At 41.8% G+C, this 14,754-nt stretch overlaps 2 protein-coding genes across 4 annotated transcripts in view; one reads left to right on the top strand and one right to left on the bottom strand.

Annotated features, from left to right (window-relative positions):
• The window catches only part of celsr3 (cadherin, EGF LAG seven-pass G-type receptor 3), a 108,210-nt gene extending 100,221 nt beyond the window's left edge, over positions 1-7,989 (top strand). For 2 of the 3 annotated variants that reach the window (XM_017305689.1, XM_008413214.2), the window contains 6 exons: positions 122-219; positions 1,363-1,454; positions 1,887-2,060; positions 3,574-3,762; positions 4,271-5,330; positions 6,614-7,989. In XM_017305689.1, the coding sequence (XP_017161178.1) occupies positions 122-219; positions 1,363-1,454; positions 1,887-2,060; positions 3,574-3,762; positions 4,271-5,330; positions 6,614-6,641 (1,641 nt within the window). In that variant the 3' untranslated portion in view covers positions 6,642-7,989. The remainder of the gene's footprint in view (positions 1-121; positions 220-1,362; positions 1,455-1,886; positions 2,061-3,573; positions 3,763-4,270; positions 5,331-6,613) is intronic. The other variant, XM_008413213.2, reaches the window with a different exon arrangement.
• fsbp (fibrinogen silencer binding protein) lies at positions 7,545-14,694 on the bottom strand. The gene is made up of 4 exons (XM_008413212.2): positions 14,402-14,694; positions 13,541-13,587; positions 13,246-13,414; positions 7,545-12,726 (listed from the first exon to the last, which is right to left on the bottom strand). The coding sequence occupies exons 1-4, from the start codon at positions 14,604-14,606 to the stop codon at positions 12,365-12,367; spliced, it is 783 nt and encodes a 260-aa protein (XP_008411434.1). The 5' UTR covers positions 14,607-14,694; the 3' UTR covers positions 7,545-12,364.
• Between the last annotated feature and the right edge of the window lie 60 nt (positions 14,695-14,754).

The raw sequence follows: 14,754 nt of genomic DNA, 5'->3' as shown, positions 1-14,754 counted from the left end.
AGTCAGGAACAAAAAATACTGGCATTTTATTCATTAAACTAAAGACATTTTTGAAATCTTGTTGTCCTCTGGTATGAATCAGTCATGTTTTGTGTGAGTTGTGTTGTTCATGTGTGTCCAGGTTCAGAATCTCTACCATGATGCATCTCTGCTGGAGCAGAGTGGGTTGCACCGCATCACCCTGGGAACCTCCACCGTCTCCTCTGTCAGCTCTGCCAGGTATTCAGCAAACGGTTTAGACTTTTACCAACATACTAGAAATCAGTCTGCACGCTTACACACTTTGACTAATTTAATTACAGCCCTGATAAAGATGTTCAAAAAGCATCTAGGTTAATTATTTGTTTTACTTTTATTCCTGTACCACTGTAGGACTTTTATTTTTCTAAAATTAAAGTCCAACCTTTAATGCGAGAACATGTATTCACAAATATGAAGAAATATTTTTGTCCAATTTACAGTTCAGGTAAGTTTGTTATTTTTAACTATTATGTTCTGCAGGGTTATGTTCTTGGTCCTATTTTATTTCTATTTTATTTCATTTCTTTATATAAAACCTGTGCTAATAGTATTTGTGTTTTAAATTATTTTTAAACCTTCAATTTGCAAAGAGTCAGTTCAGATGTACATGAAACTCGTTGCGCTTTCATTCCAATTCTGTTGACTCAGTGGTTATAGAAAGAAAAAAAAAGTGCAAAAAATGCAGAAACCAATAATTCCACCATCTGGGATTTTAAAACAACTCTAATTGCATGTATTTATATTTTTATGGAGGAACAGCGCGAGGGGGTTCTCCACTGAATGAATGTACTAGAATAAAAGTTTGGAAATTATACGACGTTTTTAAAAGACTAAATCACTTTCAGGCTTTTTTATACATCTTCAAGAGTGGTGACAACAAATTGTCTCTTTGTGTGACCACTGCAAGAAGTCTACAGCATCAGCCATAACAGACAGAACATTAAAAGGATAAACCGATGTTGGCTCTGAATGACGGAGAGATCATCGTTCAGCAGGGACTGCATTGGGGGTTTGTCTCATCTCTGCTGCTGTCTGAGTTAGGATTAGATTGCTTCAGAGAGGAAATTCCCTGGTTAGTAAAATCCCCACTGTGTCCTTTTTTTTGGGTCAGTGGAGTAAAGATGAAGAAGATTGGATTGAACAATGAACTGTACTACATGTAGAGCGACACTAATGGACTCTTAAAATGGCAGTTGATGTCTTTAGGGCTCAATGATTGTCTCAGAGTTTATGTACAGCACACACACACACTAGATGGCCGGATGTGCTTTAAATATATGTAGGTCTACTGTGAGTTGTGTATGTACTCATCTGTCCTCGCTTGTCTCCTCCGCCTGTTAGAGAAAATCTGTTGGCGCGTCAGAATCTGGAGCAAAACATCGTCCACACTGGCGCGACTGACCTGGATGTAGCCATGTTCCACAGAGATGGAGGTTAGGGTGCAGGCACACACACATGCCCATGCACACACACACAGACGCACACACACTAACAGGGAAGGTTTCACATCAGCAGTGTCTAATTCCAGTCCTCAGGGAAGTGTGTTGCACGTTTTAGATGCATCCCTGCCACAGCACACCTGATTGGACGGGTAAACTGCCCGCTCAGCATGTCACCGAGCTCTGCAGGTGCCTGCTAACGGGCTGTTCGTTTAAATCAGGTGTGGTGATGCAGGGAAACACGCAGAACATCCCTGAGGGCTGAAATTCAACATCACCGGTTTGTACGCCGAACTCTCTCCACATCTGGGCTCTTTTCTTCATAAAAGATAAATCACATTCAGTGCATCCAGAAAGGAGAAAGTTTTCAGTGCTCTGGTCTTATGTTTATGTCTCTTCTTCATGCTTCAACCCGGCCCTGTTCAGGCGGGGATTCGGATTCGGACTCGGACCTCTCCATGGATGAGGAGCGAAGTCTCTCCATCCCTTCCTCTGAGAGCGACGACAATGTGCGTCTGCGGGGGCGCATCCAGCGGCGATTCAAGCGCTCCAATCACAGCGAGCGCCTGCTCACCGAACCCACCAACAACGGCACCAAAGGTAGATGAGCGCCTTTCCTGTTTTGAATTTCTGAGCGAACTCGCTCATGGGAAGTGGGATTTCGTTATAATGTTTGGTAATGAACTCGTCAAACATCATTTTCCTTCCAGTTGAAAAAATGTGAACCTTCTCGTGTTGGGCTTTCGCATAAAGTTTGTGGTTATAACTTGATGCAATTCGGATGAACATTTTTGCTGTTATTTTGGGGTCCATGCCGACTCAAGACAGATAATTAAAAATAGTAAAGTCCATGGAAACCCTTCAAGCATCTTCGCTGATCTGTCAGCGATGATGAAAACGATGAAAACACGTAGCAGAGATTGGCACGACGTCAAACAGCCAGAGGAAGAAAAATGCCAGCACAAGTCGTCACTATCGAACACCTTTCTCTTTCCGAAGCTCGTTAACTTATATCATTTTCTCATTCTCTTGACAATTGGTGAGATAAATGTCATGCTTGAATTGTTCTTCTGAAATGCCAGATATGTGTAAATCAATAAATCCATAAAGTAATCTTTTTCCCCCCTAATAAGCTGTTTGGATCAGTTGAACGTCATTTGGGTTTAAACCAGAGCGCAGCGGTCTGCTGCGAGATCCAGATGGCCGGCCGGGTCCAATCAATACATCACTGCAGTCAAATCTAAGAGCAGCGCTGAGATAGCCAAAAGGTCACAGTGTGAAGGGACCCATTGACTACGACAAAGCATTAACCCCTGAAGGAGCAAAATATGTTAGAGGCTGTCAGCTGAGCAGCAGTTAACCTCCCATCACTGCCGATTCAGACGACGGTGGGGAAAATGTCCCAGGCCAGGAAAATCAGAGCAATAAAAACGACCACAAGCTCCTTAAAGCCTTGCTCTGTGAACAGAGACTTGAATAACAGAATGTATTGTTCTGTTATAATCCACAGTTCAGTTCTCACCTTGTGTTTGTACTTCTTCACTTTTCTGAATCTGTTTTGACAGAGCAACGTAAAGTGGGACAAATTGAAAATTGAAGGGAACTGATATGTGATTTTTTTTTGTTTTTTTTACTAGTAAAAATCTGAAAAGTGTGTCATGTGTTTTTATTCAGTCCCCCAAATAGTCAGTGCTCTGTAGAGGCACCTTCAAATCGCAATTAAATCTCCAGATGATTTTATTTACTTTACATGTTTATCTCTTTCTTTTTAACCTGTGTGCCGCGTTTGCTGTTTTTTTATTAAGATTTAATCACAAACAAATTGACTCTATTTATTGATAAAAATGACTTCTGAAGGCACTGAGCTTTACTTGTGGATATACAAGTAGAGTAAGGGAAGCTGAACACAAATGCTTGTCGAACTTTTCAGATTTTATTGGTAAAATACATTGAAGGCTTAATGTCAACCTGAAGAATGAAGTAATAAAAGTCTAACCCTGGAAGCAGTAATGCATGTTCCAGAACTGAAAACCAAAAACTCATCCCACTATAAGTGACTAGCGGTCGTCGTCCGTAACCCAAAAGAAGTCGCTTCTGTTTTTCATGCAAACAGATTTGGACGGCAATGACCTTCTGTCCTACTGGCCTGCTTTGGACGAATGCGACACCTTGCAGAAGTGGGGCTCAGAGCGCCCCCTGGGGGGGGATTACAACAAGGACGCCGCCAACAACAACCAGCTTGACGCAGCGCTCACCAGCGGCGATGAAAACGGCCTCACCCAGCCACACAGGCACCGCAAGGGTGAGAGAGACGTGAAGCTACTTCTTCCTCTGTCTCCTGTCGTATAGTTTAATCACATGCAAAAGAAAGAATTAAAATGTTTCTTGTTGCATCTGATTTGCATCATTGCAAGATTATCATGTGCAATCTGCAATCAGGCTTGATTTTCATCCATATATTAATGTCTTCGATGTATTCTCCCAAAAATGTCTCCAGACGGAAAACTTCAACTCCTATTGAAGACGTCTGAAAGTCAGAAGCTTTAGCGTAGGAAATCTGAGTCTGATTTTCATGTCTGCCTCAGGCTGTTCATTTTTCACAACCGAAACCGATGTGGTTTTATGATTCATAGCCTTTTAACAGCGGCTGAAGGCAGACTTAAAATATCCAAAGTGTCACTGTTGTCTTCTTCTTTTCATTCTCGGTTTTTTTCTGCATAAACCTAAAATCTCATTTCTCTTTCAAATCTTCTCTTACATTCCTCTCAGGTGATATTGTTCATTCCCATTTTCCTATTTTTCTTTCGCAGGTATCCTGAAGAATCGCCTCGGTTGCCAACCAGCATTGCAGGGTCTCTCCACCATGGGCCGGGTCCCCAGTGAGCTCAACTGGTACCGTACCTCCACGCTCGGCCACCGAGGCGTTCCAGCAGCCTCCTATGGTCGCATGTACTCCGCCACCGCCGGTGCTACAGGAGGCTCTGGTTCTCTCTCCCAGCCGGCTTCCCGCTACTCATCCAGGGAGCACCTAGACTCGCTGGCCAGGAGGCAGCTGTCTAGGGATCCCCTCGGAAGACAGACAGTCGGGGGGTCGAGAGAGCGTCTTGACTCCCGCGGCTCCCGGGATAACCTGGATCTTCTTCCCAGGAGGAGGGAACTGGGGTTGGGACTAGGGGCAGGGCTCGGGGGCTTGGATCACCAACGAGTCTCGTCATCCAGGGAAAACTTGTCAGGATCCAGGGACAGACTGGACAACCATCACACCGCCAGCTTCCATGCGTCAAGGGAGGACTTGAGTGGGAATGGAGGAGCCGTAGGAGCAGGGATGGAGGGATACCTCAGTGGTTCCAGGTCCCAGTTGAACACATTAACTCGGCGGCAGGCCTCGTCGCGAGAGCACCTCGGAGGAGCTCTGATGAGCAGCAGGTCGAGGGAGCAGTTGGAGGCCAACGGGGTGGGGGCTCAGGCTCAGCCTTGTCGGGAGTGGCTCCGCAGTCTACCCCCCCGGCAGCCCTCGCACCCCGACCAGCCTCTGTCCGCCTCTCCTCCTCCGCCAATCTCAGAGGAGCCACAACAAGAACAGCTACCTCCTCCAGCTCATGTCAGAGGACGCCTGGACTCTGCACCTTCATGTAGGTACCCTGGTCAGACTGTCCCCCAGCTTGCAGGTTCAAATCCAAACCCTCTGGTCCGACAGCCATCCAGTGAGCAGCTGGACATCTTATCCTCCATCCTGGCATCCTTCAGTTCCTCTGTCCTTACTCCTCCAGCTGCCTCTAACCCCGGCCCTAATGGCTCTGTCCACGGACCCTCCCCCTCCCCGCCCCAGTCCACCACTCACAGCATGTCGGAAGTCTCCCCCGATTCAGAGTAAGTTTGTCTGTGCTTCATTCCAAGCCAGAGGTGACCAACGTCAGTCCTCCAGGTTTGTTATCCGGCATGTTTTTGTTCTCTCCCTGGTGGTAATAACTACCTCCTCAGCATGTCAACGTTTTACAGAGGTTCTGCTAACGAACCATTGCTGGGTCCAGGTGTGTTGAACCAGGGAGAGAACTAAAACATGGAGGATACTGGCCCTTGAGGACTGACTTCCTTATCATTTTCTTCTGCATTTTGTGGTCCTGAAATAGTTTTTAGTTTTTTTTCAGCTTACAGCCTTTAGCTCATCTCTAAAGAGCTGTCAACTTGTTTCTAAGTAACTAATGCAATCTACAAGAAAGTGTGCAGTCTTAATAGTTTGTTGCTCATTAAACAGGTATTATACATAGTTGTATGGATACCTATTTGAGAATGCAGCCGCTTTGAACACATAGAACAAACAGTAAGCACCAAAACAACTTAGAACTAGAATGCTTTCAACTCAGGTAGGAAGTCAGTCTAACCCCGACTTCAGAGACCAATAGCATGAGGGGCTGTTAGCTTGATTCTGAGTAACTATTAACATAACTCTGAGGGTGGTTTCACACCTGTTGGTATTAAGTCATTTTAAAACAAACTTTGGTTCGTCTCACCCCTTTGTGTGGTTTGTGTCAATGTGACTACAGCAATCACGCTAGGGTGTGGACCAAAACAAAATATACCCAGATCACTAGGCTCAGTACCATTTCAGATGAACTCTTGATCAGTTCATTTCTGAATGTGATTCAACCTCAACCTAACACAGCTACCAGGTGTATGAGCCAATTGCTTTTCTGTAGTCAGGTTTGCGTTGCCTTGCGGGATCATGCAGCAGAGAAAAGAACATAATAAACAATGTTGGCATCAGAAAAAGTTACAAATTAACAAACTCACCAACTGACTTGAACCAAATTAAATGAACTACACGTGTGAAAATTCCCTTCATAATCATTTCAGTCTTAGTGGCTCTTAGTTTGACTCTAATTAGCTGTTAGCTTGACTCCAAATCGTTTTTAGCTTGAATCTTAGTAGCTTAATTAGCTTGACACTAAATTGTTGCTAGCTTGCTTCTTCAAACTGAAATTGTTCTCACTGCTACAGTGCATGCTCCCAGTAATGTTCATGACACCACCTTTCTTAAACCTAAAAAAAAAAAAATGTGAGTTTGCTTTTGTTCATTTTATTTTAGTAAATTGAAATTGGGAGCATTGGCGTATGAACTTTCTGATGCTCCTTTTCTTTCCCCTTCACCTCAGAGCCCACAAAAGCGAGGGACAGTCTTGATGACAGCCTCCACACCCATTAATGCATTGCAACAGTGCTGGAACAAAGCTCAAAGGTCAAGGATGAACTAAATGGACAACCTGGGAAGTAGAAACAGAATTGACTCAGAGGAGACAGAAAAGGCGAAGAGGCAAAAAGAACATTTACAGACAAAAAAGAGAGATGGTCTGTGACAAAAGAAGAAGGTTGTGAGTGGGTCGTTTTGTGTATATCGAGTTTTTAAGTCCCACCGCTCGCGATCTGTCGTTCCACGGACGTTGAATAAACCACCTAATTCTACTACCTAAGAACAGTTAGACAAAAAAGAAAATTACAAGCAGACAAAAAAATCTTCTCAGATGTTACACACACATACACACACACGACCATATGCGATAAGACCTGTCGAAACAGAAGAAGAAAAGTGTCTGTAAATAGCCTTTTTATACATTTTTTATCTTTTTCATTGAAGGTGAAAAAATATCTTGTGAAGTTTCTTTTTTTTTTTTACGCAGTCGTGTCCGTGTGTGAGGTTGTGAAAGAGGGTGAAGCGAGTGCTGTCTTGTGTGTTGCCGATGGAAGAAATTTCCTCTACAAAGTAAAAAAAAAAAAAAAAACTAAAATTTCTCCCCAGAAATACATTTCCCTCAGAATGTTGTCCCTCAAACCTTTGAACTTCATGTAAAGCGGCAGGGGTCTGGCAATAGAGTGACGAGATTATGGGAAGACTCGGTTGAAGGGGTAATATCAAAGTATCGAAACGTGATTGTAAACAGAGGAAGGAAATATTATAGGAGAGGAGAGCTGATGGAGCAAGATGATTGTGCAAAGAAAGATTGCTAACAACACATTAGACTCAAAGATGGTTGCCTAACTACTAAAGCTCAGTGACATGATGTGTCTGCTGCAAGAGGGAGATTGTGCTTTTTTTTTTTTTTTTTTTGAGCTGGTGCATATAATCACGACCCGGTGCTCTCTGAAGCAGACCGTATCAATCCGCTGACGTAACGGGAACATAATCAGCGCAGTTTTAAAAACCTGGTGGGTGAAAGTTGATCTCGCCGTCTGCCTCGCTCCATGAGGCAGGATCGAGTCACAACCACTTTTAAGAACCCCTCGAGGCATCTTTTTACACTTTGATGCATCATGACTCAACCTGCCTCCGGGGGCAGCACAGGAGCAGCCGAGTCTCTCCAGCAGCAACCAGGAAGCTCATTTCCAAAAGCTTCTCATGCAGAAGCCTCTCGCCCAAACCTAAAGCCAAAGGGACATAAATCAGTATGAAACTTTGTGTTGCTCTTCGTTTAGAAAATGCTTCCTACACGGTGTGATGGCTGTAGAAGTAAACTGCTTTTGTTTGGTTTTTTTTTACACAAATATGAACCAAAATGAAACATTTTTTTTGTTACTGAGGACTTAGTTCTCCACTAGAATATAAACAGCTGTTTGGCGTTTTATCTCACTGTGCAAACTGATTTTGATTCTGAATGACGGAAGAGAAAAAAAATAATAAAAATAACGAGAACAATGCTGTTGAATCCCGGCGTGCTCAAATATTTATTGAAGACATGAAAGCAAACGTGATGCTTGCATGCGACGTGGTGTCTACCTGAATATGTCAGCTCACGTCTTTAGCATCTTTTTACTCCTAGATGCTCCCTAAAGGAAATATTCCAGACAGGAAGCACTTATTTTCAAATCTAATCAGGCTCCAAAATGTTCACCACGAGCTCAGATAAAGTGTTTCCTACTCTTTCAGACACATTGTTTCTTCCCTCCATTTGGAGGATTAATGGAGAAGGAGGCATTATTTGAGATCAGTCGAAGCTTCTGCTGCAGTGCGTTGGCTAACAAAAGGAAAGAAGAGGTGTCAGCCGTGTCGGCGCTAAAAGCTATAATTTGTTTTTTTTGTTGTTTTTTTTCAGATGTAGGTATTTGAATCAGCTGCTGATTATTTTACACGCATGTTTGCAAAAAGCAACAAGTTCATGTTTTAAAGGTTCAGGATTCTTAAGTGAGGTTCTTTTGAAAAGTTACGACGTGTTGTATCAATCTCGGCTTCTTCTTTTAGTATGAATTCACACGAGTTGGTCCTAATGGCTCAAGTTAACAATTAACTCTTAAATATTGAACCAATCAACCGCTGCCATTTTTAAATTAGGTGGATATTTATGAAGAGACCAAATGAACAGGAGGCGGTGCGCCACCATTAATCTTCTTGTGTGAAACATGAAAATTCTTTCAGACTACTGGAGAAATAAAAGTGCAAAAATCAAAATACAATTTGAAATAAAATGTTTGCTGTGTGCACCACTCCCTTTAGATGTAGGACTCGTGTTCTTATAGGAAGATCACAAGCAAAACACTGCCTCCATCCTTTATGACAAAAAAAAACAAAAGCAGGAATTTCAACACGCGGAACTATAGGTTTGTGATGTATTGTTTGCATGCACTGCTTTGACACTTTTGAGATCTGAGATGTTTAAGATGGTAAATTTGGATCTTGATTCTTCTCAGAGTATAAGTTAACTTCAGCCTGCAGAACCAGCTCATCTAATTTACACTAAATGATGATAAGAGGGTTACAGGCATCAGGTAAAATGGTTACTGCCAGTATTCTCTCAATTTTGAACCCTTTAAGAGAAAAACACATCTTCAGATGTATGAATGAAAGAGAGGTGTTTTGTTAAAACAAAAAAAACAATTTGGCCGAAGTTTGTCTGAATGAGCAAGATCAAGAATGGACGCAAACTACAAAGTGGGCTAAAATCCAGCAGAATGGACACAAGACATCGAATGTTACAAAGCTAGACGTCATCAGTAGGAGGATAAACTGGGTCAGAAATCATGACTGTGTTGTAAAACGTGTAGCTGCAGGGAGGAAGGCGTGGACGCCGCCCGTCACGGAGACAGAAATAGTCAGAAATTCAGAAAAGAGGAGGGAAATGCAGACAGTGGAGATAAAAACGGGCATCAAAAGCAAACGCGTATCTTCCCGCTCTGACTGTATCTCTTGTCAGCCTCGTCTCCTCAGAACGTGACACCAAATCTGTTCCTGACAGGATTACTGCCAAAAAATGTTCCTGCTGGGGGAATGCCACCTGTTAAAGAAGCAGTCCGCCTAAAAAAAAAAATTATTTTTTCCTTTTCTTTCCACCTTTTTCCCTAAGATCAAACTGACGAGATCTATTTTATTTAGTGATAATTTATTGACATTTTATGAAAGAGTTGTTTTACGATTTCTTTTAAACCATATCTATTTTTAATCATGAATGTGTTTTCTTTTTAAACCCAAAAGTTCTCCTTTTTTTTGTCTTACGCATGTGACTTTTATTTATTGTTTATTATGATCATCAATTTTGTTTCTCAAGGCCACAAGTTCCCAGTTTGATGAACAATGGGGAAATGTGTTAAAATAAATGTTTATATGTAAACAGCAAAAATAAAATCTAATGCCAGGCACAAAGTACAGGACCTGCAAGAACCTGCCAACACCAACAGACTGCAGTCAGTTAAAGTTATATTTATCTTCCTTAAATGACTCACTTGGGTTTGATGAATGTGTGATTTACAATTGCAGCGACGCCTCATTGCAAACCTGCACAAAACTGGTCATTTGTCTGCGTTGGCACTCTGAGGGGAGAGAACCAGAACAAAAGCTACAACTCCCAGATAATTTGTTTTAAACCAGTAGAAGCCATACAACCAGAGCCAGAGAGGGCAGATTTGAGTCGAAAATGTGGTCATCTGTTCTGGAGATTGAAAAGGAAAACAAAAGGGGGAGGGGGGAGAAGAAAGGCAGGGAAAAGGTGGCAGAATGATGAGAGATTGTATTTGTTGGCCTGTGTGTTCGTTATGAGATGCCTTCTGTCCCGCCGTCGGGACAGAAACAGCTGTTCCCCTGTTTTCGCAGAAAAACAAGAGAAATGTTGGACATTAAAAAAAAAAAAGACTTATTCCTACCAGACTGTGTGTGTGTGTTTATATTCTGCCTGTAACTGTTTCATATTCATGAGGACATTTTAGGGAGTGAGGCAGCGAGGAGAGGACACATTCTGACAGAGCGTTATTTTTTTATTTTTATTTTTTGTTAAGGTGCTTTTTGCTGACTTGTTTTGGTTCTCAAAGTGCTCTGTCACAGTCAGTGGCTCAGATGCCAACTTAATACAGTCAGCTCTGTTACAATATCACCGTTTCTCAGATAAAAAGTAAGATTTACGTGTGAAGCAAACTTTTAATGCAGCTATTTGCAAAATTATTCACATCACTTGAACGTTTTGACATTCGGTTCCAGTTTTTATAGCAGACACACTAAAAGTAGTGCATAATTGTAGAGTGCGAATGAATTGAGCCGCTTGTCTTGTCTGCAAATAACTTCTTTCATTATCAGGTTCTTGATCAAAAGCCAGAAAAAACAACTGAATAGCAAATACTAGAGCACAATCTCAGTAATCCTGTTTTCACTAATAAGTAACTAAAGTCAGTTGAGTAATATCAGAATGATGCAACAGACACACAAAAAATGGTCAAGTCTCTGAAGGAAATTTTACTATTCATTCCTTTGTTAATGAAAATTACATTTATTTGAACAAACATGTTGATTTGAACAGCAAAATCTAATAACATGCTCAATAAGAGTGTTAAAAACTGCATTTAGAGAGGACCAATGAATTCATAATGAACCGAATACATCAGCTGAAGCAACTATAAAGAACACATTACCTTAAAAGAACATAATGCAACAACAAAAACAATGTCATTATGTAAAAAAAAAAAAAAAAACTGCAGACAGCATTACTGTTGTGGCTAATGTGCATTTCACAAAGTAATCAAATATATATATTTTTTTCAACTTCACAACATTATTGTGCCTGTTTGTGTTTAAACATTAGTACCACATTCACTTTAGAACGGCTTCGTTCCAAATAAGAGTTGTGTTGTTTTATTTTATCTTATATTTTTAGGAAAGCAGCCACACAACCAGCTGCCTTCACACACAAACCTGCCCATGTCAACTGGCCAGTACTTGTGTAGAGTTTCATCAAGTCCAGAGAACCCCAAAACACACCACACTTCAATCATTCACCCATTCACATGCTTCAGCGCCACCGGACTCTCTGACCGCCACCGAGCTCTCTGACCGCCACCAGGCAGGTGATGCATTTTGCCCAAGAACATGACGACCTAGTCAGACGGAGTGAGGATTCGAACTGACAACCGTCACTGCCATGTGTCACGGTGCATATGTCATCATGGTTGCAACAAGTTATTCGTGGAAAACTTCCAGACTCGGCCTTTACTTTCACTTTAAAATATAAAATACTAACATTTGCCAAGACTGTATGGTGGATTTTTCTACAAAAAAATAAAAACAACCAAATGAAGGATGCAGGGAAGAGAGGAAGGCGGTAGGACACGAGGACAGAAGGAAGGATGAATTAAGGAAGGTAGAACATGAGGGAGGGAAGGAACGACAAATATTTAGATTTTTCTCAGTCGTTTCCATTCTTGAAAAAACAAACTGAATCAAATTCCAGATTTTTCCAGACCACCTAGGAACCAAAAGGGGTTTTTTTGTGTGTGTGTTCCGCATTGTGAATATCCAATCAATGACTTTTGACGCCCACAGTCTATATCCACTAACCCACACCAGAACCTTCGATATAGAAATCTATCCAAAAGAAATAGTCCCAAAGATTATAGACAAACACCACGAGAATGAAACAAGTATGAAAAAGATCAGATCAGCCGTTGAGCTCGGATATCTTTTCGTCTTCTTCACCACTGCTAGAGGAGGACGGTGGCACGTCTTCACCCAGCCTCTTTAGCTTGGCCTTGTAATAGGCCTTTTTCATCCGGAAGGCCTTCTCCTTCTGTCGAGCTGCTTTCCTTTTCTCCCGGACCAGCTCCTGTTCCCAGGCAAGTACCTTCATCCGGTTTTCCCACTCCAGGATCTTCATCTGATCCAGCTGCTCCAAAGCCTCTGTCCGCTGCTGAAGCTCCAGTCTTGAAAAGTCCACAGAGTCATGAGGGGTCAGGCGGCGGCTGACCTCCTCCTCCTTGATGTCGGACGGATGAAGGTGATGGTTGATGGTTCTCGAGGTTCCTGTGTGGATGGAGGTGACAAAGGAAGCCCAGGTTTAAAGTTGCGTAAACCAAAACAACTGGGGAACCATTTCACTAATGGCTCACTGCTCAAGGTGGCAACCGTTGCCTGGCAGCACTAGAAAGGTATGATGTGATTCAGATCTTCAAATTCAATGCTAATGGGCTATTTAAGGGGATTTCTTAAGAACTGCACTTGATTATCTCTAGTTTAAAATCTAAGTTGCTAAGATAAAAGCAGACTTAAACTGTAATAGTGACCTTTGTACACAGATTCTTTAACAAAATTTGATTTAATAGACCTGTATGTCATACAGAGCTTCAGTGTTTTCTTTCATTCTGAAATCTATCCAATAAATAAATTCAAACATAGGGTATGTTTTTTTTTTCATATTATTATTTCTGACATAAAATAAAAATTTCTAATCAGGTTAGTACCTGATTGGCTAGCAAGATAAAAAACAAAATGTCTCAACAGTAAGGTTAAAATATTTGATCTTTATTGTAGGTCTGCCAGTACCTGGGACTGTGAAGTACGCAACAGGAAAGGCTGCATCCTGCAGCTCTGCATTGTGGGAGCTGGAGTTTGTAGAGGGACTCTGATGCAGGTCTGACCAGTCGCTGCCTGTGATTCTGTCCAAAGCTTCACGCTGGAGGGCAAGGGCCATCTGCTCCTTGCTCTTCTCTACCTAATAGGGAGGCAGCGGGCAATAAAATTCCCTCTCAAGAATCCAATGGTTATGATTTATGAGCAACTTAGAATTTATTAATATCACTTAAATGAACTTAAATCAGAAAAGAAAACACATGTTTACCAGATTTGTGTTGCCGTTCATCTGTCTTGCATCGCCTATTAAAACACCTGCAATAATAGACAAGAAGGACAGAGACAGATGGGGAAGGAAAATGTGTCTCAGAACAGTTTGCAAAGAGCGCCTCCATCTGGTGGACGCAGGCATAACATTATACTTAGGTTTAAACAAAAAAAACAATTGCAGTTAAAATTCACAAAACTACAACAACCTTCTGAAAAAATTTGGATACTAATAAATAATAGTTTTCACAAGCTATTATTTGTAAAAACAACTAATAGTTTAGCACAGAAAGACTTGGACAAAAGGGGATTGTAAATCCTCCAGCTAGCCGCTGCTCAGGTTTCTCTCTCTCTGTTGATGATCACGTTTATTTTACAAGCTTTATTCTGTGTCAACATCTCTGGTCTACCGGTTGCTGCACATCACACCCATAGCTCTCTATCGTTTTAGACTTCAATCCAGTTATAAATCATATTTTTATTAAATCATATTTAAGGGCAATTGGCAATATTGCAAAAAGCAGCTGGCTTTTTTTTTTCTTTTCTAAAACTGTTTTAACATTATGAGATTGACAAGAGGCAAGCCACAGCTTTCACCGCTGACTTTGTTTATACGATGAGTTTTAAACCACGTGATCAAAAACTCAGTCATCCACATCCTAACATGCATGTGTGCTGAGAAAGGTGCTGGTGCATCGTCTCTACTGAACCCTGCAGAGAGTCTGGTTGTGATTGAAGGAAAAATACTCCAATTAAGAGTTCAAACAAACAAACAAACAAACAAACACAACGCGTCCCATTCAACATACGTTGTTATTACCAGTCATTTTCCTGTCATAAACACAGAGGGAGGCGAACTGACCTTCCAGCAGCTTTCGGACCGCAGCTTTGTGGCCAGCTCCGCCTGCGTGGCTGGTGAGAGCAGCCTCGCCCATGGTCTGAAGTTTTATTGATTTACAGCAGGCCCTGCACCGAGCGAAATGAATGTCATCGGCGTCTTTGACCAGCCAGTCCTTGAAAGCGTCCTTTGTCAGCCAGGAATCCTGGAATTTACACTTGCCAGGCATTGTTAGCTTCAAAGTTAGCTGGACCGCTACCTAACACGGACAAGAATCCTATTTACAGTATTTTGCCATGTGATGCGTTTAGGTCCTCTGTGAAAGTGTGTTCAAAGCAGTATTCAATCTGATATTTAAAAATAATAATAATATCAGG

Source organism: Poecilia reticulata, linkage group LG7 (genome assembly GCF_000633615.1).
Source record: "Poecilia reticulata strain Guanapo linkage group LG7, Guppy_female_1.0+MT, whole genome shotgun sequence".
Lineage (NCBI taxonomy): Eukaryota > Metazoa > Chordata > Actinopteri > Cyprinodontiformes > Poeciliidae > Poecilia > Poecilia reticulata.
This window is presented reverse-complemented; position numbering and strand designations above follow the sequence as displayed.

Excerpts from the sequence above, each read along its gene's own strand:
- fsbp (XM_008413212.2), bottom strand. The coding sequence starts at position 14,606 with ATGCCTGGCAAGTGTAAATTCCAGGATTCCTGGCTGACAAAGGACGCT. Across the intron at positions 13,588-14,401 it reads GGTCCGAAAGCTGCTGGAAG|GTGTTTTAATAGGCGATGCA; the intron begins GTCAGTTCGCCT and ends CTATTATTGCAG. Across the intron at positions 12,727-13,245 it reads TGCGTACTTCACAGTCCCAG|GAACCTCGAGAACCATCAAC; the intron begins GTACTGGCAGAC and ends CCATCCACACAG.